At 42.9% G+C, this 25,475-nt stretch overlaps 1 protein-coding gene across 1 annotated transcript in view; it reads left to right on the plus strand.

Annotated features, from left to right (window-relative positions):
- Nucleotides 1-25,475, plus strand: part of GRAMD2A (GRAM domain containing 2A) — a 328,764-nt gene that overhangs the window by 298,025 nt on the left and 5,264 nt on the right. The window contains exon 11 of the mRNA XM_069222277.1: nucleotides 7,568-7,675. Coding sequence (XP_069078378.1) covers nucleotides 7,568-7,675 — 108 coding nt within the window. The remainder of the gene's footprint in view (nucleotides 1-7,567; nucleotides 7,676-25,475) is intronic.

The following is a 25,475-nucleotide window of genomic DNA, read 5'->3' on the forward strand; positions in this document are numbered from 1 at the left end:
AATGCGGGGGGTGTGTGTATGTGCATGGATGCGTGCATGAATGCGGGGGGGTGTGTGTATGTGCATGGATGCGTGCCTGTATGTGTGTGTGTGTATATGTTGGGGATCGGGGTGGGGGACGGGGGTCCTGCAACCTTTTGGGGGTGGCAGGGGTGGTGGGGGGGTAGGGGAGGGAGTCGGGGTGGGGGTTGGGGGTGGGGGAGACTCCTATCAGTGCCAGGGAAGGGATTCCCTGGCACTGATAGTGCTTACCGCCATGGATTGCATGGCGGTCCCCAACCGCATGAAATCCATGGCAGTAAGCCGGGGTCAGGCGGGTTGGAATACCGCCGGCGGTATGTGACGACCGCCGGCCTGGAGACCCAGGTCTCCAGCCCGGCGGTCGTTACCGCCGTGGCGGTCGGAACGGTGAAGCGGCGGCTGACCATGGCGGTAACCGCCATGGTCAGAATACATGAAAAAAGACCGCCAGCCTGTTGGCGGTCTTACCGCCGCTTCACCGCCAACCGCCAGGGTCAGAATGACCCCCTATATGTCTCTACACTACCCTGCACCACTCTACTCTATGCCAGTGTACTATTCACCACTGGACTGTACACTACTCTAGTCTAGGCCACGCCAATCTATTCTGCACAAGTCCACTCTACGCCACTGTACTCTAGGCCACTTTGCAACACTGCACTCTACACAACTGCACTCTATGCCACTGCACTCTACGCCAATGCGAATTACTCTGTAACACTCAACTCTATTCACTCTGCACTCTACGCTATTCCACTGTGTGCCACTCTCATCTACTCTGCACCACTGCACTCTGTGCCCCTGCACTCTACACCACTGGCAGGATGGTGGATGAAGGCAAATCTGTATTCTACTGAGGCCCTAACTTACTAAGCAAAACAGAAAAAGAGGGGTCCTCATGTAGGTCCATGGTCCTGGCTACCTTCAACAGAATAGAAAAGTTATTACTGTGGGTAAGGCAGTGCTTAGTTGAAAAAAAAGTAATAATAATAATAATTATTATTATTATTATGATAATAATAGTGCAATGGTCCAAACATTTTCTTAGAAGCCCACCACCAGTACTATTTTAAGGCTGGCTAGGTTGTATTCTAACTCATTCCCTTTCTTTAACAACTTCCAATCTCTTTATCTCACCATTTTTCATCTGTGCCGTCTTTTTGTCACAGTTTTTCTCCTTCTCTTTGTTCTCTCTTTTAAGCCTTCCTCTCGCTTGATGTGGTCTGATGCTAGAAATACGTTTTGATCCCCAAAATAAGTACCATTGTCTACCACCTTCAACCTCACCAAAAATTAAGCACTGAGGTGGGAGTCAAGCTGAACCAACCTTTTTCTAAAAGGATTTTGTATTAAGTTTTAGGAAACACTAAAGTGCAATAACAATGCTATACCCAACTGTATCCATACATATTATCACATTCACGTTGGCATAATAGTTATAAACAAAAGTTATAAGCATAAGTTTCAGCAAACATCACTTTCTCAAAACGTTATAAAACTATTAAAACAAAAAGATGTTAGCTAGCCAGCATTTTTTACAGTAAAATAAAGAAATGCCATCTGAGACAGGGAGGTGTAAATGTAGAACTTGCATCTTCTGTTTGAAAACCACCTGGAAAGAAGAATGGACAGTAACAAAGGCTACCAGCCACAAAGTTACCACATTTGGGCAATAACTTGATTTAAGAAACCAAAGCCATGCAATTCAGAAATGCTTTTAGAAACTGAAAATTCAAGTACTTGACCTCCTTAAGGTTTAGGACATTGACCTCATCTTCTTCATTGTAAACTGAATGATGGAAGAGTTAGAACACTAAAAGGAAGAGGAAACAATCGAGGAGGATCAATACCGTAACCTGAGCACAGCAGAGGCTTGATGAGCAATAAAGCAATGAAGCAGAAGGGACACTATTACTGACATATTTGAGGATGGATCTGAAGGATAAGGCAAGAATTATAAATGCAACTCAAAAAAGGTTCTTGCCCTGACCTTTCCTCGTTGCTGCCGCAGTTCCAGTACTAAGTTGGGGTCAGCCTAGAGAACTGATGCTCATTAGAGGGCCGCAGGTCACATGGACTCAAACAGACTATTTCCTTCAGCCTGCAGAAGAAAGCTGGACTGTTCTGTCTGCTCATGCCCTCCTTCCAAAAGAGAGGCATTACACAATTTTTCAGTGTTATCTTGTGTGTGTTGTCGATCTAACCTATGTATAGACACCACCGCTTCCACCGCTATCACACCACCGTTCAAACTCTGGAGACACTGTACACTGGCTTGATCAGTATAGACGTCCTTAACACTGCTAACGCTAAGAAAAAATGTTCTGAACCTTTTAGGAAGTTATGTGAACATGTACTCTCTGATATAGTTAAAAGGTCTTGCTGATCCTAGAAGCTGATGCTTTATTCAAATACAGTATTTAAAGCCAAATAAATATGTAGCCTCTGCAGACATATTCCTGTTAGTTGCTAACTTTGAGATATAGTTACCTTTACAAGAGCACCGTAGACAGATGCTAGGCTGAAAAACCCTGCGAGCTGCGATGAGTGAGGAGGAATCAGGGAGTGTGAATGCAAATTATTTATCTCATAGAGAAGTTCGTGTTTTATATTTTATTGTACTTCAGTTAAGTAGACAAGGGCATCTCTGCTGATAGTAGGAACATGACCACTAGTAAAGTGCAGTGCACACACTTTTTCTTGTCAGAGGGTTGCAATGCCCACTGTGTGAATAGTATCCTTCTCATGTTAAATGCTGGTAAGGTTCCTCTGCAAATTATTGCTGGCATCTAGTGTAACTGGGAAGTGACAGTCTGGAATCCCGACGAGGACAAATTGTCTGAGGTTGGAAAATTGAGTATTTATAAATTAAATAGTAAAAGTAATACTTGTGCACATGTAGGCATTGGAAAAGGAGAATCCCCAGTACTCTTAAATAGTAGTAAACAGTGATGAAATGGCAACAGGCCTCAACAGCAGTGCTTTTTAGTAGCACATCTACCTCATTTGAAGCAACCCAAACTTCAGCCAGTGAGGTGTAAGTGCCAGCTCTCCTACTCCCCCTAGAGGCATTTATCACTCAGCTTCCTACCACACGACGTATGCGAAGGAGCCTCCAGACAGAGCTATGCTCTAACCTTTTAGTGGCCTTAAACTGTTGCATTTCAGGTCTGCCCTGGAACTGAACCAGTCCTATTGTCATCTTACAACTTTTTGTAAGTTGTTTTTAGGGGCATTTCTCTATTTTCTGGGTCAGGTAGACCTTTTCTGTTGCTAACTAACTGTCACAATGACTGACAGAGAGGAGAAATCTCTTTTTAAGAACTGCTGTACCTGTGACCCACAAGAGGTCTATTCTGATTATCTTAATGACAAATGTCTTTATTTCCTTTATCCTAAACACAAGCCTTCATGTTGTGACATTTGTAGTACTTTTCCTACAAAATCACAGAAAGACATGACCACTCATCCGGGGATGCATCTATGATAAGTGCTCTTCCGAGCACCTACACAAAGTCTGGGTAAAAAAGAAACCATGCAGATTTTCCTGATCTGGATCCACACCCTACAATGACAGCTGCCATCTCCTCTTATAAAGGCACTGAGGTCTCTTCAGAGAAAAGCCTAAAACATCATGAGCAAAAGTTTGCACAAAAAAGACTGACCTTTCAGGCCTTCAAACTGAACATCAACAATGTCATCTTTGACACCATCGTTGGCAACGAGGCCGTCTACGACACTATTGACGTCGACATCAGCATCGACCTTATCAACGCTGACATTGTGAATAACGTCAACAAAGACCAGGTTATCTTCAATAGCACCAGCTTCCTCATCAAGGACCCTGTTACCGTCGATGACACTTACGTCAACAACATTTTTCTCCATTTCGCCATTCAACTTATCACCCATTCAAATGATGCTGAATCTTCCAACACAATTCTGGACTCCGAATTTGAAGGTAAATGCAGTGACTAAGATGCCTTGGAAACTGGTGCTTGTCCAACGCATTTCAGTTTCCAGTGTGTGCCAGATTTTGAAGGTGATGCCTTAGATGAACGCAATGCCTAATATGACTATCAGTCACAGGATTTTGAACCATGCCATTCACGACTACCTTATCACAAACTTCATACCGAAACTGAAATGTTTCAGGTGCCTCTTTCAGGTGCCTGTTGCATTGTAGTAAAAAATGCAACAGGCACCTGAAACATTTCAATGATGAAAACTTTTCAAAGGCTAATACCACTACAACCTTAACTCGTGCCCACTCCACTTCTGCCGCTGCCTCAACCTCCTCGACCGCACCTCCTCCAGTGGCATCTCTGAGACCACGACCTTCCTCAACACTTCCAAGATGTCTGTTTCCAAATACAAGTGCACCTGTCTTTGTGCCACCATTTCCAGAAGACATGGAAAAAAGGAGATTTCTCCAGGTCACTTTACTCTGACTTTGAAAAACAAGGTCAATTGTCTCATGATGACAGTACAGATGATTTGGATAACTATGTGGTGCCTAAAGAAGATGACAAGTCCCTCAGTCAGGCGGATGGTTCTCTGAACGACATAGCCCGATTTCATGCATTAATGGAGAAAGCTGCTTTAAAATTCAACTTCAAATAATGGTGCTTCTTGTATGATTTTAAAGAGCAACCACACAAGTCCTTAAACACTATTCCTATACTAGATTTCAGAGGGCCTGAAGTTAATGAATATGCCAGCCACAGTTCTATGGCCCCACCCTCTGCACTGCCGGATAGGGACGGAAAACATTTGATAATTTTGCCCATAGAGTATAGGCAATGGCTGCTACTTTTGTCAAAGCCACAAATGACCTACCGATTTTGGGCTGTTACGATCCACAAATGTGGCATGACGTCTCGACACTATATCATTAAAGAAGGTGAAACAACTTCGGCGGCTATCATTAATGCAACCATGGGCTATTCTAATGCAGGTTTTCATCTGTTAGCAGGAACAGTTGTTCTATGGCAGCAAGACAGTTGCGATCTACTTTCCTCCATCCTGAGGTCCAACTGAAAATATTAGAGATGGCAGTTGATGGAGCTACTTTATGTGGCAATCAGGTCTATGAAGGCATGTAAGCATGAAAATGGATAACGATACAGCAAAACCACCAGGAGTTCTCCAGATTCACAGTTCCAATTTCAATTTTGTGGCTCATGAAGATCTCAAACTTACAGAGGAGATTTCCATCAGTCAGACAAAGCCGTTCATGCTACAAGACAATCTGGATATTACCAAGGTTATACATCCAACAGAAATAACAGACAGAAATAAAACGTGTTTGACTTTTACAGCTGACTTCCCCCTCCCAGCACTTCCACAACCAAAGATGAGGGAAATAATTTCCTTTTTTGCTTGGGAGTCTATAACCGACCAGTGGGTGAGACAGAATGTTCCTTCGGGTCATACCTTACAGTTTCTTTAAAAAAAAAACTGTCCACCCACCCACTGTTGTGGGAGCAGTAGGAAATCAAAGCATTCCCAAGGCCCAGAAGAATCAGGCATTCTATTCCAGATGGTTCCTAGTAAAGAGGAAGGTAGGAAATGGAGACCTATCATGGACCTCAGAGAACTCAGCAAGTTCTGCAGAAAAGAGACCTTTCATGTGATAACACTTCAGGAAGTCCTCCTTAAGCTCCACGCTGAGGGTGGGTAACCGTCCCATTTTTTTAGCAGGTCTTTCCCACATTTGGGTGGTCTGTTCCACTGCCTGCACTCGGCAGGTGCGGAACTCCAATGCCCCTGGACCTTCAGGAAGGTTGCGTATTTCTACATTCCATTGCAATGGAAGCACAGACAATACCAATGCTTTGCAGTAGTGGGGCAGCATTATCAATTGAAGCTCTACCCTTCGGCCTAAAATCAGTGCAGAAAATGTATTCCAAGTGCCTTGCACCCATTGCTGCTTACCTCAGAAGTCAAGGTCACCAAGTATACGCTTACTTGGATGACAGATAGGTCAAGGCTCCCAAAAAAGAAGAAGAAAACTCTTCAATGTTTGCATGTATCACTCTTTTTCAAAAGTTAGGGGCAACACTAAACATTGACAAATCATCTACAGAACCAAACTACAAATCATAGGAGCAATAGTAAACATGCAGCTTGGGAAAGCTTTCCCCTTTGCAGAAACATTAACAAAGCTTCAATCCATGCCAAAGAATCTCTCGGCCAAACAGTCCATCACAATAAGACAATACAAATCTCTACTGTGTCTAATGCTGTGATGCAAAGGCCTAATACCATATTGCAGGCTTAAGATGAGACCCATCCAACAAGAACTGGATAGCCAATGGAAGTAAATTAATGCCTCATGATATGACACAGTCCAAGACACAAGGCATTTGAAACAAGCACTCTTATGGTGCTGGATCCCGATTAATCCAAATCCATCATCAGACAGAGTAATTCTCACAACAGATGCTTCCATGGGAATATTTCGCCTCTGCAGACCCCCTCCTGCTAGTTGCTAGGTTCAACACACAGAGATAAATTTACAAGACACCGTTGCTAGGCTGAAACGCTCTGTGTGATTAGTGCAGAGGAATCTGGGAGTATGAATGCAAATTAGTTGTTATCTCATAGGGAAGATCATGTTCTGTATTGTACTTTAGTTAAGTAGACATGGGTGTCTGTGCTGATTGTATGAACAAGTCCACTACTAAAGGTACAATACACCACACCTTTTCTTGTCAAAGAGGGTTGCAATGTCCAATGTGTGAATAGTGTTGTTCTCGCTTTAAATATTGGCAAGTTGCCTCCTCAAGTTAATCTGTTATTGCTGACATCTAGTGTAATTGATAAGTGACATGTTGGAATCCCAGCAGTGTCAAATGTTTCTGAGGTTGATAAATTGAGTATTTGTAAAGGTAAAAATAAATGTGATACCTGTTGTGCACAGGTGGGCATTGGAAAAGGAGAATATCTGATTAACCTGTGAAACAAGGAGTACCCTAAGACCCCCTTAAAGTGGCATTTACATTGTCTTATGCTCTTTCAATGTAACTGGCTCATTGTTCTTTAAAATACCCCACTTAGTAAAGTTTGTGAAAGAAAATGACTTGAAGGACAACCTTCACACAGTGGCCTTTCGTTTAAAAACAACAAATAATTTATTGGGGACCTAACTATGATTAAACAATCTTTTGGGGGTCGTTGCCTGTGGGCTGTGTGGCTGTTGCTCACTCTCCAAACCATGCTTTTTGTCTTACTAAGAGAGTTTTTGAGCACCTCTAGCCTAGGGTTCGCATGATATGGAGTTATCGTTGAATAAAACCAATGTTAGCAATTTCTTTCTTATTTGTATACAGACCAAAACCAATTAACAGCACTAACCTTTTGGGAAACAGTTGTTCATGCTTATCTAGTCTTTTGAGGAAATCCACATCTTCCTGTCACTGGAATCCATGTTCTTAAGCCACAGCGTAACCATGTGTCAGGTGCATTTCTGATACATATTGTCCTACTCCAGGAACTGTCATCTAGACCTTTGTGTGATTGTTTTCTTTTTTTTATTTGCTAGGGTTTGCATCCTGGTCATCTCCTCTTTCTATCTGGCGTTTCGGATATTTCATCTTGAACAGCAGCTTTACTCTCTAGACCAGGGATACCACTCAATACAGCACAACAGGTAATTCGATAAACACCATGGTCATCATCCTCTATGCTGTCATCCTTTTTCTTATGCCCATCATCTTTAGTCCTACTATCTTACAGGACCTTGCTTTCAGTGCCCTCTTCTGTTATTTCATGCTCCCTGTATCTCATGTCCTCCTTGCCTTCTTCCCCATCTCTGTTCAGCTTAGTTTTGTGTCTGTATCATCAGCTCCGTACGATATCCTTTCTCCTCCTCTGAACTCTGAACCTATCCTTCCCAGTTTCTATGTCCATATATATCTGTCACCTTCTCTCTGCTTGCTCTCTGTTTGTTCCCTCTGTACCTGGCCTCGTCAGTTTCTTAATATCAACCATTCATCGTCCCTTCTCTGCCTTTTTTCTCCTCACCTGTTTTTTTGCCGACTGCCATACTGTATTTCTTGTTCCTCTGCTCACCACTCCAAGCTCCACCATTCTCTAGTCTGTCTCTTTTTCCTCCCTATCACATCTCTCTGTCTGTCTCCTCTGCTCCCCCTTTCTTTGTTTGTCCCTGTTCTCATCTGATCATCAGCTTCATCAAGATTCGTAATTTCCACGTCTTGCAGAAATGTGACTCAGACAGTTCCAACCTCTACTAAACATGCTGCTGTCTTAGAACTAAAACTTATATTTACAAATAGTGTGCCATCTTTTACAAGGACATATAAAACACCAAACTGAAATCAACAAGCAGCTCCTCTTTTAAACAGGCATTCATCAGCTACACAAGCAATGACAGTGAGTTAGTGACTGTCATCCACAGGGTGCAATAAAACTCTCATGCTTCCAAAAATTACTTGAACTAGCACAATATGCCAACCATTGCCAGAAGAATCACCACCATTCCAGGAGAAAAAAGGCCATATTCACAAATGCAACTTATACATATGAGTAATTTAGACTTTTGAGTACATTTACTGCATTTTGGCTGTTTACAAAATCGAAGTATAAATTGAACTTTTGGAATAAACTTAAACTCAGATTTTGTGAATAGCCTAAAGTATTAAACTTACTCAGAAATGTACATTACTAAAAAGTGTATAGCCTCCAGGCCAGTCCATTTGATGGGGGTATGTAGATTCCATTTTGGAGTAAATATAAACTCTGATTTTATGAATAGCCAAAAAGCAGTAAACGTACTGTACTCAAAAGTATAAGTTACCCATATTAATCAGGTTGTCAGTGTCTGAACTTGTAGACAGCCCATCACTACGGGACTTAGAACAACACATGGACACTCTTAGGACCAGCCATACACTTTTTAAATTCAACCTGGAGGCGGTAGACCTCGTGACATAGGTACAATCCTGGTCTGACTCTGGAAATCCCAAGCTTGCACCAGTTATATTGGCACAGTGAGTAACCTAATTGGATCTAAATAACACTCTTAGAAATGCCACTTTGAGGGTGCATTGCACTCTAACAAAATGGTAGAGCTGGGCACACCCTTTACATTCAAATGAAAATAGGAAAAAACTGAAAAATATCTCACATAATATTTGATCCAAAACTCACAAACGTGGCATACTTGCCACAAATCAAATTCAGTGGTGGATAAGAGGCACTCTAGCATCTACATGAGTAGATATCACAGTCCTGTGAAGCAAGCCAAAAAATCCTATGGTTTAAGTCAGGTGAAGCAACTAAGCTAACTAACCCAGCCCTGCCCTTTTGTCTTCAACCTGCACTGTATGCTTCTGGTGTAATTCTTCAAAGCTAAAATTGTGAAAGTATGGGTCACAAATGTGGACAGTTCAGTACTGCCCAATTCTCCTCCTAACCCATTTGTGCCCTTCTCCTCTTTGTTACTTACACCTCTGAATTCTTTGCTGGTTGTGGGGGAGGATGACAGAACCACAGTGTACAATCAGGCAACTAATCCAGTTATGCAGCTTGTTAGAGGCAATTCTTAATGAATTACTATCAGACATCACAGATTACTTCCGCTTTAAAGACATTTCCAATACATTCCCTTACTAGAGAAACTAATGGCACACCTTGAGGATATGCGTGACTACAGGCCAATCTCAAATCTGCTGTTCTGTTTCAGCAGGATCTTGGAACAAGATTACCCAGACAACTTCAAGAGATTGTGAGGCCAAGTCAACTACTGTTGACCTGGGGTCAGATTGTGTACAGAAGCCATATAGGGCCTTACTAGCATTCACAAAAGTACTCAAAAAGTGAGGACCTTTCAAATAAATTTCACTAATATTAACTTTCACCTTCCGGTCCATTGAGTGGTAAAAGCAATGAATCACTAAACCGTCACACAAACACCTTTTTAACCACTTATGACCATTATAAACATCAAGCAGACCTCATAACGACCCTCGTTTTTCCCACATATTGCTACTGCAACTTCCTAAAATTCTAGAGGTTCCAAGGCAATCAAAATGTGCTTCAGTCACAAGAAGCAGTACCATGTGATTCCCTTAGGCTCCTTCTTCTACCTCCTACTTCTTCAATCCTCCTTCTTCTCGTTTTCCCTCTCGCTCCATTCTCTCTCTGAAGCCCTCACCTTCTCTTTCTTTAGCTAGGCTCTGTCATACATTCTGTCCTCTGCTCACCTCGCCTCCACGCTAAGGGTGGACAACCGTCCCATTTGTTTAGCAGGTCTTTCCCACATTTGGGTGGTCTGTTCCACTGCCTGAACTCGGCAGGTGCTGAACTCCAATTGTTCGCTTTTTTCTGTTCACAGTTAGCTGTCCAATAGGATACCTCCAGTGGCCTGGCAAGGTATCCTCCTGTCACTATTTAAGCTCTACATGAGCTGTTAAAGAAGTGCCTGTCTATGTCTGGGAGGGAGGAGCCGCAGCAAAGAAGAGGTCTTGCACAATAGAGCTTCCGGAACACAATTGCCTTTAAAGATACCAAGAGGGCATGTGGTGACCTGCAGTTAAATAACTGACCGTGCAAATAAAAAACATGATGAGGGCCTATGCTGACAACATGCCTTTGATGCCTACTTCAAGTTGCACACATTTTGCCAGATCAGGGTACAGAGGCGCAGGCAGAGTATGATTTGGCAAAGGTCCGATAATGTGGTAAACGTGGAGACCCAAGATTGTAATGCAGTGCTACTTGTTCAAAATGCTATTACTTTATCACCTATTACATTTTAGAGACTAGATCATAGAAGTAGCCACTGTCTAACCGCCCTTTCCGGAGATAATATCCAGTCTAGGTTTTTTTTTTACACTACAAACTTAATAACAGCTTTTAGATTGATTCTAAATACTCCCAGTGTTAGACAATAAATGAGGACAGAAGAATAAGTTCAAAAGGTGAACACTGGTCATTACACAATTTAGCCAAGTGAGTAGGCCAGGATTTAAAACAATTTCTCCCAGACCATAGTTTTTAACTAGCAAATTAGCAAACCACAACTGTGGTGGCAGTGATTCTGATAGACAGGCCAAAGCAAAGAACTACCTTCCTAGAGAAAGTTCACTGTATTATGGGCTTTTCCCAGAGGTATTATTCATTGTTTATTTCCAGCATATTTAGGAACAATTGTAAAGCCAGGATTAGATAGTAAATATAGTGGTGGTGTCTGCCCACCCTAGTGAATTTCCCACCAAGTAAGGGATCCTACCAAGGTGTTTTTGTGAAGCATTCACAATGTGTATTGTACCTATTTGTAAAACATTTCTCCTCCCCTAACTCACAATATTTTCATATAAAGGGATAAGGGCAGAAGTAGATTGTGAGACCTTTTCTGTAGGTCCTGGGCAGTAGGTGTTTACTGCCCAGCATTCTTGATGGAAGCTCTTGTTCTTCTTCTAGGAAATCCTCATCAATAGTCATAAGCACAGAATAGTCCCACCAAGTGCGGGGATCCCGGAGCACTTTTAACTTTTACATATATGTTTATCTAACTTTGTACAAAAGTACACTACATATATGTTTGCAGCAAAAGGAAAGGCTGAAAATGGCCAAATTTAATTTAATTTACATTTACAAAGAAGCCAATTACATAAAATACCATACAAAATCTTTCACAAAGCTTTTTTGAAAGGAAAGGGAATGTGTGACATTGTTAGCCAATAAGCTGCAATACAAAACATAGGCAGGAAAAGATGGCACTGTGCCGTTAAGACCTTCACAACACACCCTGCATTCCATCATGCCCTATAGGTGACAGTTAGGTAAATTCATTTTTCTGGTTCCTGGAAACTGGATCCTGGTCACTGAGCTCTGCCTTTTGCCTTTAAATCCTTAGCAAATGTTTCCAAAACCTTTCTTTTTTGTATTTACTTAACACTTTGAAGGCTAAGGGTATAATTAAAATCGTTTTCTGACAAAAAGTAAAACATTTTTTGTCAAAATGCCTTCACTATTCGTGAACTGCCATTCTTGTGGGGAAAAGGAAGGCCCAGACAGATCCATACCCTGTTTGCATTGTTTGCCTTCTGCAAGACTATCATCCAGAGACTTACACCCACTGTAAAAATTGCTGCAGAAGGACCCTCAAGGAAAGAGGAAAAAATCAAACTGCATGGCTTACAGGAAAGAAGGCAAGAAGCAGCTCCTGGGTCACAAGAGGGCTTGGGGCAGTTAATCCTTCCAGAGCACCCTCTTCCCGCTTCAAGGACTCCCACAGAGGGAGATCCAGAGAGAAACACTACCAGAGGAAGAGGCAATTCTCCAGTTCAACATCAAGAAACACGACATTGAGAATCAAAAACAACTGGTTTGTTCACCATCAGCAGATAGATTGTTGAGGATGCCATTGACACGTCACTCAACATCAAAGCATTCTTGTTGTTTACCGTTAAAGCACCCCTCAACGACAAAGTCACATTTGACGTCAAAAGCCCATCAAAGCTCACCGTTGAAGCACATCTGGACTTCAAAGCCTAAATTCACGTTGTAAGACCCATGGCTTTCGCCATCGAAGCACATCTCAACATCGAAATAACCATCTGGTACAGATTCTAGGCCTTGTTACACATTGAGAGCTTAATCCTCATCTACTTTGAACATTTTACCACAGTGGCTTCAAAGTTTGCAAAGGAAAATTGTGCCACACAAATTTGGATTATTTCCGCACCTATTCTCCATCACGGGTGACACTTGAGGTCCAGCTTGCAAGTAATCCATTGCCAAGGAGATCAACATCTGCTAATTTCTCTCCAGGCACGCCACCTAATAGGATGCATCAACCTCCTCCTACTACTACTCAAGAAGGACCCTTAGCAGTCCTCAACAACTTATGCCTCTACCAAGATCTCCTTAAAGATCTAGAAATCCAAGAAGGAGCCATCACTCCAGATCTAGAACTAGATCTAGGAAGACTTTTAAAAGGAGGTCGTCGTTCAGACATTCCAGAAGAATGAGTAAGAGATCACAATCTCCATATGGAAGGCAATCTCCATCCTGGACTTCCACAATTTGCTCATCTGTCAGGGATTATTCATGTACTCTCACAGATACACCCACAGCAAGAGTCTTGCCAGTAGATAATCATCTAACCTTTATTGATGTATTAGTGATAGAAGCAGCAAAATCAAATATCACCATGCCACCTCCAACTACATCAGCCTCTGTGTTTTTGAAACTATACCCCAGAGTGACATGATGACCACTTCTTCTGCTAATCCCTGGTCTACTTGAGCCTGCAATGTAATTATTCTTCATGCCTGCATCAGTGAAGTCAGTTCCATCTAGACTTCTCAAGAAATATAAACCATCTGACCAAGATCCTTTGTTCATTAGAGCAGACCCTTTTCGAAATTCAGTAAGTGTAGCAGCCAGAGCAAAGACGTCGCCTATTGTTGCTTCTTCCACTTCATTATGACAGTATAAAGAGAGTAAGCTGATAGATTTGCTTTGGAGGAAGATGTGTGGAACATCTGCATCTGTTATGAAGACTTCCAATGCTGTCTCCATTTTGGGGAAATATGATGGGTCTCTTTGGCATTCTCTCCAAATATTTCCCTAAAAACTCCCAAAAGACGACAAACAGGATTTTCAAGAAATCCTTAAAGAGGGCAGCATAGTCTCTTGAAACAAAATAAATGAAGCAGCTGACACATCAGACCTAGCTGCCTATGGCTACTGCCACAGAATTTGTGCAAGGAGAAGGTCTTGGCTCAGATTGACTGGACTCAAACCAGAAGCACAACATCACTTTATCAATTTGCCATTATCGGGAAACAATCTATTTGGTTCTCATGCAGACAACGAAATGTCTTGCATGAAGACGTAAATGGACACTTTCAAAGCTGTAGGTGTGGAAAAAAGAAAATAGTGCGGTAGGAGGTACAGGCCCCAGGATAGGAGATATTTTCCTCAGAGTTTTGAAACCCCTCAGTGGTCTCATCACCAGCAACAGAGGCAACCTTACCACCCTCATACGTTCTCCAAAGGAAAAGGAGGCCATCAACAACTATCTGCTGGCTCAGGAAAGCCTCCTACTAAACACAAATTCACTACTTCCCTCTTCTCTGTTTGACACTCGGGTGGGTGGAAGTATTGTTAAACATCTGGAAGTGTGGCGTTTAATAACTGCAGACAAATGGGTCTTGAATATTGTTCAGAATTGATATTCTATTTGTTTGAAGTCCCCTCCTTATTCTGTTCCACCAGCAAAACATTGGCTTATCAGCAAGATCTGTTTCAGAAGGAAGTTCATAGAACAGAAGAATGCAGTAGAGGAGCTTCCTTATCACCAAAGGGGTTAGGGAACTTATTCCTGATACTTTCTGGTTCCAAAAAGAACAAGAAGAAGAATTCAGAACCATCCTTGATCTCCGAATACTGAACAAGTATGTAAAGAAAGAAAAATTAAGGATGATGGCAATACACCAGATCGGGATGTGGGCAATAAATCTTTAAGAAACCTACTTCCACATCTCAATAACAAAGCATTGAAAATGTCCTCGATTCAAAGTAGCTCCAAAGTCCTACCTATTGGATTAAAGTCAGCTCCTCAAACGTTTTCAAAATGTATATCCATTATAACAGCACACCTAGGAAAACAAAAGATCTTCATTTATTCTTACTTAGATGACTGGCTAATAAAAGTCACATCAGAGGAGACATTGAAACATTTGTAAATATGCCTTAACACCCTGAACAAGTTGAGCATTTGGGTGAATCTCAGGAAATCTATCACATAATGCCGTTACAACAATGCCTAGGGGACCAATGAAACCAGTTCTCAGGCCTTTTGGAGAAGAAACTGACTCAGTCACAATTGGCAATCCAGTATCTTCCATGTGGGAAACAGCGAAATCATTTATTGAAAGATATTTCATCAATTTAGAATCTCCCAGGTCACATTCTAGTCACAACTCACATAGGGCACCCTAAAGCTCAAGGAATATGGTCATACAAAGAAAAGACTTACTATAGTAAACTTTTAGAATTAAGAGATGTTTATCTGGCTTTGAAGTAATTTCTAAATTCCATAACAACAAACTCCCTTCTTCAGTTTAGACAGACAACAGCGTGCTATCTAAACAAGCAAGGAAGAATTCACTCGACCACTGTCCCTCGAATCTCAAACCATATGGAATTGGTTAATAGCAAGAAATTTGACCAGGTATTCAGAATGTAAAAGCTGACTTACTCAGCCAAGTATTTCAAGAAAACCATGACTGGGTTCTATATTATGACGTCTTGCAAGACAATTTTCAAGGCTGGGGTTATCCACAAATAAACTAGTTTGCAGATGCAAGAACCAAAAAATGCCAAGATTACGCATCCATATTCTACCAACCAAGGTCGGAGAGGAATGCTCTTTTGATCAAATAAATTTCCCCCATACCGTGTCATAACAACAATTTTGATCACGTTCTTTCAATCCAAGACCCGAATTATAATAATAGCACTGGAATGGCATTACCAATGGCCGTTCCAGGACAGTAGTGGCTGGTGTTAGAGATGAGTGGCAGAGCAGGAAGGGGGTATATAGTGCTGGACGGCACAAACAGAAAACAGAGGAAACAAAACAAACATAAAAGAAATACCTGCCGCATCAACGCTCTTCTGCTCCTCTCCATTACTGCAGCCAATCCTGATGCTGCTCTCATGTTGCTGGCAGCATGAGAGCAGCATCAGGATTGGCCTGAGCACCCACAATTTGCTCTCCCAGGCAGACTGGGAGCCTGTGGCTGCTGTCTCCAATCCGGCAACGCAGCTCGGGTTGGAGACAGCTCAGTGTGATTGACGGTTTAGCTGTCCTGAGATGGCCGGCCAAACCTATATGTACACTGACAGCAGTGCCACCACTGCCCATCTGTCCCCTCAGTGAATTGGCCCTGCCCCAAGACTCGGACTGGCCAAACTTGCAAACATAAAATGGTAATAATCCTTTTTTATTATTGTTTTATTGTTCAACTTTTGAGGCTGCTAGCATGGGGCAATGCTCCTCCGCCATAGCAGAGGAGCCACCGCTGTTCCTGGACCTCCTTCACATTTCAGAGAGATCACATGAGAGGTTGCCGTACAGGCAGGATCTCTTGTACAAGTTCAGAGGCCAGATTCTACATCTCAGCCTTCCATCATGGCATTTAGCAGCCTGGCTCCTGATGTCCTGTAATATGGTAATCTAAGTCTTTCACAAGACTGCTGAACTTTCTACGAGAAGCTAAACAACCTTACAGTAGAAAATCTTATGCCTTTAAGTAAATTATGTTTTGCATTTGATGTATTCAGAACAGTCACAATCCATCCTAGTATCAAGATGGTGTGGTGCTACCTTGCCTACTTCATCTGGCAAGGTCTGGTTTACCATTTTCTACTATTAGTATACCTGCCTTTAGAAAATCTCCATCACATACCTCCTTCTTTAGAATGCCTATAGTTATAGATTTCTTAGACATCTTAAAAAGGCATTTCCTACTGCTAAGTCTCCTTCTCCCCCACTGTGCTTTCTAAATTAATGGGACCCCATTTAAACCCATTCACAAAGCCTCTTTACAGCATCTTACATGGAAAGCAGTCTTCTTAGTCTCTATTACCTCTGCATGCAGAGTTAGTGAAATGCAGGCTTTATGCGCTACTGAACCATGTACAGTCTTCCATACAAATACAGTGGTAATGAAAGCATAAATACGACGCACAGCCGTTTAAGTCATTTTTTGGACGGGAACGCCTACCTTGCATATCATTAACGCAGGGTGGGTTGCCGCATCCAAAAAATGACGCACACGGCGTAATTTTGTCGTCCGCGGGCTCGGGCGTCATAGTTTAAATACCGGGCAACGTTTGCGCTGATTGTGCGTCAAAATTTTTGACGCACAATCGCCGCAAACAGAGTATAAATGTGCCCCTTGGTTTGACAAACCCAATATGCCCCATCCAAAAGCTATCACCACTGGCCTACTCGCATTGAACCTACATCAGATTGTACACAATCCCACACACATCGCTGGTCACATCCTAGATGTCATTTTTGCTAAGCCTGAACTCGTTACTATTCATAGCATCACACCAACCACCTGGTCAGACCACCATATGATAACTTTCCAACATACAACTCCACAAATCAACACACCCCACAACTACTTACATACATACACCTATCGACCATGGAGCAAAACTCAATTTGGATCACTTAGAAACACAACTAACAGCAAACACAGATCTAGATACAATTAATTCTGTACCAAAACTTTATGAGTGGCTACAGGAAGCTTTTGATGTCCTAATACCACTCAGAAAAACTAAACACAACAAAAGAAAACCAACACCTTGGAGAAACAAAGAACTTAAAAAGATAAAGCAACAAATCAGAAAGTTGCAGCAGACCTGGCTCAAAACAAACAACAGTCAAGACAAACTGCAGCTACACAAACTTAACAGGATATACAAATCATTAATCAAAAAAGCCAAAAAAAGATACTACTCAGACAGAATTCAAAATGCTCAATCTACAACCAAGGAATTTTATAAAATTGTCAATGAATTTCGAAAACCTACATGCATAGAAGGAAGTCATCCCACCACTCAAGATTTCACAAACAAATTGGCAACTCACTACACAACCAAGGCAGACACATTGGCCTTCTATTTAAAACAGAAGAAAACCATCAGCACCAACCCCTTTCCTAAAATACCCTTTAAGAATAAACCATCCCAACCTCTACAGTCCTTCAAACAAATATCCCAGGATGAATTTATGGATTTGATCAAAGCAAGCAGACCTTCTGGTTGCCCTTCTGACCCTTGCCCACCACAAATCTTCAAGAACATCCTGCTATCTACTTCTGCTGCCACACCTGTAAGAAGAATCATCAACAACTCTTTAACTTCAGGAACTTTTCCTGCAGACCTGAAAAAGGCATACATATGACCATTATTAAAGAAAACAAACCTAGACCCGCAAGACCCCAACAACTACAGACCAATCACAAATGGACCTTTCCTGGGCAAATTGATAGAAAGAGCAGCATTCGCCCAGATGTCACAATTCATTGAAGACAATTCTATACTTTCAGACTTCCAAACTGGATTCCGCCCAGGAAGAAGCACTGAATCGGCACTCATGGCAATCTGGGACGATCTTAAAAACACAGTCGACCGAAATGGAGTTGCTGCACTACTTCTCTTGGACCTCTCAGCTGCCTTTGATACGGTTGACCATAACACCCTAACTCAAAGACTCCACGAAGCCGGCATACAAGGGATTGCTCTCGACTGGATTACTTCCTATCTTCAAAAAAGAGCAAATATCATCCACTCGCCACCCTTCTTGTCCGAACCCTACCTCACAAAAGCAGGGGTCCCCCAAGGGTCAATCATCTCACCTTTGCTTTTCAACATCTACATGATATCTTTACCAGAACTGATCAATGATTTCCATCTCACATGCTACAACTATGCAGATGACACGAAGGCCCCAAAAACATTGAAAACTCACAAATCTTCAGTTGCCTCAGAGCCGTTGATCAGTGGATGACCTGGAGCCATCTCAGACTAAATACCTCCAAAACAGAAATACTCATATGTGGTGACTGGAAAAATGATGACCCTCTGTGCATCTGGCCTGACGATCACGGACCACCTCCTCAATTATCCAAGGAAGTTAAAAACCTAGGAATCACCATGGATTCCAAGTTAACTATGAATGCCCAAGTAGACAAATTAGCACGCACAAGCTTCATCACCTTAAAGACTTTACAACGCATCTTCCCCCACCTCGGATTTCCACACAAGGTGCAAGCTACTATCTCGCTTGTACTATCCAAACTGGATTATGCCAATAGCCTCTACCATGGATCATCTCTATCTGTTATGAAAAAACTACAATGTATCCAGAATTCCGCAGCCAGGCTACTACTACATATAAAGCCGCAAGCCCACATCTCCCCTGCCTTGAGAGCACTACACTGGTTACCTGTTGCCAGAAGATTCACTTTCAAGCTGCTTTGTATCACCCACAAAGCTATACATGGAACAGAACCGCTTTTTATCAGACAGAAAATTACCAAATACATCCAACAAAGAACCCTCCGCTCAAGATTGGCACCCCGCCTTAGAACACCACCATACAAGAAAAAGACTAGGTGGTACATCCTTCTCCATCCAGGCAGCCAAACTATGGAATTCATTACCCCCAACTATAAGAGCCACAGATAACTTTCTTGTCTTCAGAAAACTACTCAAGAGTTGGCTCTTTCCTTCATAACCACCTTTTTCAAACAACAATGAACTGCATATGCCTATGTGGATAATTTTTTTTTTTCAGATTACATGTATATTTCTATTTATGTATAGTTTCTTTGGAAAATATGTATTGCTACTATGTCATAACAATAAAATACACACACACTCTTTAAACCTGTCTGACTAAGTATTTTTTACCCATGATTCTAATTATGTTTTGTATGTGCATATGTGTGTGTATTCATGTGTGTGTGTGTGGTGTGTGTATATATATATATATATATATACATATGTTCGATGGCATGTGTAGCTGCAGATATACATGCTGTGCACATCCCGCCATCTGGTGTTGGGCTCGGAGTGTTACAAGTTGTTTTTCTTCGAAGAAGTCTTTTCGAGTCACGGGACCGAGTGACTCCTCCTTTTGTCTCCATTGCGCATGGGCGTCGACTCCATCTTCGATTGTTTTTTTTTCCGCCATCGGGTTCGGACGTGTTCCTGTCGCTCCGAGTTTCGGAACGGAAAGATAGCTAATTTCGGAAGATTTTCGTCGGTATTGTTGCGTTCGGGATCGGCGTAGTTAGATTCAACACCGCGTCGAAAGATCGAAGAGCTCCGGTGCCCTTCGGGGTAGTTTTTCGATCCCCCGTCGGGGCCTGGTCGGCCCGACCGCGTGCAGAAGAACGCCGATGGAACGGACCCCGTTCCGCTTCTGTCCCAAATGCCACAATAAATACCCCTATACAGACCAACACTTGGTCTGTAACCTGTGCCTGTCACCTGAGCACAGTGAAGACACCTGCGAGGCCTGTTGTGCGTTCCGGTCCCGAAAAACACTCCGAGACCGTCGAGCCAGAAGACTTCAGATGACGTCCGCGCCGACAGCCCACCGAGAGTTCGAGGAACAAGAAGAGGAAGGAACCTTTTCGATCCACGAATCGGACTCCGAAGGATTCGACGATACACAAACCGTGAGTAAGACGTCGAAAACCACTCAGAAGAAGATTTACAAGGCCCAGGGGACGCCACTGCCACCAGGCCATGGCTCGACCCATAAATTCGGTGACCGACCGTCGGCACCGAAAAAGGCCCAAACAGTGCCGAGATCGTCCGACTCCGGTCGAGACACCGTCACGCAGCCTTCTCGGGACCGAGAAAGTGCTGGAGACAAGCATCGACACCGAGATACCGGTGTAGACACGGCTCGTCGCCGAGACAGCGGCACCGACGAAGATCGACGCCGAGAGGTTTCGACCCCAAAAAAGAAAAAAGTCACCTCGGAGCCGAAAAAAGATGCAGACAGGGTTTTGGTGCCAAAACAGACTGCAACCGACCCAGATTCAGGCTCTTATACAGAAGAGCAATCGCTAACCTCCCAAATGCGAAAGCATAGGTTTGAGGAAGAGCTACAATCAACTGATGTAGACCATACGCAAAAGCGTATTTTCATACAGGAGGGGACAGGAAAAATAAGCACCCTTCCCCCTATTAGAAGAAAGAGAAGATTGGAGTTCCAAACTGAACAAACACCACAAACAAAGGTGGTGAAAAAGGTTACTCCACCACCCTCACCTCCACCTGTAATTAACGTCTCACCAGCACAAACTCCATCACATTCCCCAGCTCACACCACCATGAGCCAGGGTGACCAAGATCAGGACGCATGGGACTTATACGACGCCCAAGTGTCAGATAACAGCCCGGAGGCATACCCTACGAAGCCATCTCCACCAGAGGACAGCACTGCGTATTCTCAAGTGGTGGCTAGAGCAGCACAATTTCACAATGTAAGCCTCCACTCAGAACAGGTCGAGGATGACTTTTTATTCAACACCCTCTCCTCCACCCACAGCTCCTACCAAAGCCTGCCTATGCTCCCTGGTATGCTCCGGCACGCAAAAGAAATCTTTAAGGAGCCGGTCAAAAGTAGGGCAATCACACCAAGAGTGGAAAAAAAGTATAAGGCGCCTCCTACAGACCCGGTTTTCATCACTACACAGCTGCCACCAGACTCTGTTGTTGTAGGAGCAGCTAGGAAAAGGGCCAACTCCCACACATCTGGAGATGCACCACCCCCAGATAAAGAAAGCCGCAAGTTCGATGCAGCTGGTAAGAGAGTCGCAGCACAAGCTGCAAACCAGTGGCGCATCGCTAACTCTCAGGCACTACTTGCGCGCTATGACAGAGCCCATTGGGATGAGATGCAACATCTCATTGAACATCTGCCCAAGGACCTACAAAAGAGGGCAAAACAAGTCGTTGAGGAGGGACAGAACATTTCTAACAACCAAATACGCTCCTCCATGGACGCTGCAGATACAGCTGCACGGACAATTAATACATCTGTAACTATCAGAAGGCATGCATGGCTACGAACGTCTGGATTTAAACCAGAGATTCAGCAAGCAGTTCTCAATATGCCTTTTAACGAAAAAGAACTGTTCGGTCCAGAAGTGGACACAGTGATTGAGAAACTCAAAAAGGACACGGACACTGCTAAAGCCATGGGCGCACTCTACTCCCCGCAGAGCAGAGGGAATTACAGCACATTCCGTAAAACACCCTTTAAAGGGGGGTTTCTGGGTCAGGGCACACAAGCCAGCACCTCACAGGCAACACCGTCCAGTTACCAGGGACAGTACAGAGGAGGTTTTCGGGGACAATATAGAGGAGGGCAATTCCCTAGGAATAGGGGAAAATTTCAAAGCCCTAAAACCCCTACTACTAAGCAGTGACTCACATGTCACTCACCCCCTCCACACAACACCAGTGGGGGGAAGAATAGGTAATTATTACAAAGCATGGGAGGAAATCACTACAGACACTTGGGTTCTAGCAATTGTCCAACATGGTTATTGCATAGAATTTCTACAATTCCCTCCAAACATACCACCAAAAGCACAAAATTTGACAAAACATCATTCCAATCTCCTGGAGATAGAAGTGCAGGCACTATTGCAGAAGAATGCAATCGAATTAGTACCAAACACACAAATAAACACAGGAGTTTGCTCACTGTACTTTCTGATACCAAAGAAGGACAAAACGCTGAGACCAATCCTAGACCTCAGAATAGTAAACACATTCATCAAATCAGACCACTTTCACATGGTCACACTACAAGAAGTGTTACCATTGCTAAAACTACACGACTACATGACAACTTTAGACCTCAAAGACGCGTATTTCCATATACCAATACACCCATCGCACAGGAAATACCTAAGGTTTGTATTCAAAGGAATACATTACCAATTCAAGGTATTGCCTTTCGGATTAACAACCGCACCAAGAGTCTTTACCAAATGTCTAGCAGTAGTCGCTGCACACATCAGAAGGCAGCAAATACATGTGTTCCCATATCTAGACGACTGGCTAATCAAGGCCCATTCGTTAATAGAGTGCTCAAACCACACAAATCAGATCATACAAACCCTCTTCAAACTAGGGTTCACCGTCAACTTCACGAAATCCAACATTCTGCCGTGCAAGGTACAACAATACCTAGGAGCCATAATAGACTCAACAAAAGGAGTAGCCACTCCAAGTCCCCAAAGAATCCAAAATTTCAACAACATCATACAACGCATGTATCCAACACAAAAGATACAAGCAAAGATGATATTACAACTCCTAGGCATGATGTCTTCATGCATAGCCATTGTCCCAAACGCAAGACTGCACATGAGGCCCTTACAACAGTGCCTAGCATCACAGTGGTCACAAGCACAGGGTCATCTTCTAGATCTGGTGTTAATAGACCGCCAAACTTACCTCTCGCTTCTATGGTGGAACAACATAAATTTAAACAAAGGGCGGCCTTTCCAAGACCCAGTGCCACAATACGTAATAACAACTGATGCTTCCATTACAGGGTGGGGAGCACACCTCGATCAACACAGCATACAAGGACAATGGAACGTACATCAAACAAAACTGCATATAAATCACCTAGAACTGCTAGCAGTTTTTCAAGCACTAAAAGCTTTCCAACCAATAATAGTTCACAAATACATTCTCGTCAAAACAGACAACATGACAACAATGTATTATCTAAACAAACAAGGGGGGACACACTCCACGCAGTTAAGCCTGCTAGCACAAAAAATTTGGCGTTGGGCAATTCACAACCAAATTCGCCTAATAGCACAATTTATACCAGGGATTCAGAATCAACTCGCAGACAATCTCTCTCGAGATCACCAACAGGTCCACGAATGGGAAATTCACCCCCAAATTCTGAACACCTATTTCAAACTCTGGGGAACACCTCAAATAGACTTGTTTGCGACGAAGGAGAACGCAAAATGCCAAAACTTCGCATCCAGATACCCACACAAGCAGTCCCAAGGCAATGCCCTATGGATGAACTGGTCAGGGATATTTGCTTACGCTTTTCCTCCTCTCCCTCTCCTTCCTTATCTGGTAAACAAACTCAGTCAAAACAAACTCAAACTCATATTAATAGCACCAACTTGGGCAAGGCAACCCTGGTACACAACGCTGCTAGACCTATCAGTAGTACTCCACATCAAATTGCCCAACAGGCCAGATCTATTGACACAACACAACCAAAAGATCAGACACCCAGATCCAGCATCGCTGAATCTAGCAATTTGGCTCCTGAAATCCTAGAATTCGGCACTTACAACTTACCCAAGAATGTATGGAAGTCATAAAGCAAGCCAGAAGGCCATCCACCAGGCACTGCTATGCAAGTAAATGGAAGAGGTTTGTTTGCTACTGCCATATTAATCAAATCCAACCATTACACACGACTCCAAAACATGTAGTGGGTTACTTGCTTCACTTACAAAAATCTAACCTGGCTTTCTCTTCCATTAAAATACACCTTGCAGCAATATCTGCATACCTGCAGACTACCTATTCAACTTCCCTATATAAGATACCAGTCATTAAAGCATTCATGGAGGGCCTTAAGAGAATTATGCCACCAAGAACACCACCTGTTCCTTCATGGAACCTAAATGTTGTCCTAACTAGACTTATGGGTCCACCTTTTGAACCCATGCAGTCCTGCGAAATACAGTTCCTAACCTGGAAGGTTGCATTTCTCATCGCCATTACTTCCCTAAGAAGAGTAAGCGAGATTCAGGCATTTACAATACAAGAACCTTTTATACAACTACACAAGAATAAGGTCGTCCTAAGGACTAATCCAAAATTTTTACCAAAGGTTATTTCACCGTTCCATCTAAATCAAACAGTGGAACTTCCAGTGTTCTTTCCACAGCCAGATACCGTAGCTGAGAGGGCACTACATACATTAGATGTCAAAAGAGCATTAATGTATTACATTGACAGAACAAAGAACATCAGAAAGACTAAACAACTATTTATTGCATTTCAAAAACCTCATGCAGGAAACCCAATATCAAAACAAGGTATAGCCAGATGGATAGTTAAATGCATCCAAATCTGCTACCTTAAAGCTAAACGACAGCTGCCCATTACACCAAGGGCACACTCAACCAGAAAGAAAGGTGCTACCATGGCCTTTCTAGGAAACATCCCAATGCAAGAAATATGTAAGGCAGCCACATGGTCTACGCCTCACACATTCACCAAGCACTACTGTGTAGATGTGTTATCCGCACAACAAGCCACAGTAGGTCAAGCCGTATTAAGAACATTGTTTCAGACTACTTCCACTCCTACAGGCTGAGCCACCACTTTTGGGGAGATAACTGCTTACTAGTCTATGCAAAACATGCGTATCTACAGCGACAGATGCCATCGAACTGAAAATGTCACTTACCCAGTGTACATCTGTTCGTGGCATCAGTCGCTGTAGATTCGCATGTGCCCACCCGCCTCCCCGGGAGCCTGTAGCAGTTCGGAAGTTACCTTCAACTATTTGTATATATATCATTTCAACCTTAAATAAGTACATACTTAGTCACTCCATTGCATGGGCACTATTACTACAATTCAACTCCTACCTCACCCTCTGCGGGGGAAAAACAATCGAAGATGGAGTCGACGCCCATGCGCAATGGAGACAAAAGGAGGAGTCACTCGGTCCTGTGACTCGAAAGACTTCTTCGAAGAAAAACAACTTGTAACACTCCGGCCCAACACCAGATGGAGAGCTATGCAAAACATGCGAATCTACAGCGACTGATGCTACGAACAGATGTACACTGGGTAAGTGA

This window comes from Pleurodeles waltl, chromosome 3_1 (genome assembly GCF_031143425.1).
Source record: "Pleurodeles waltl isolate 20211129_DDA chromosome 3_1, aPleWal1.hap1.20221129, whole genome shotgun sequence".
Taxonomy (NCBI): Eukaryota; Metazoa; Chordata; class Amphibia; order Caudata; family Salamandridae; genus Pleurodeles; species Pleurodeles waltl.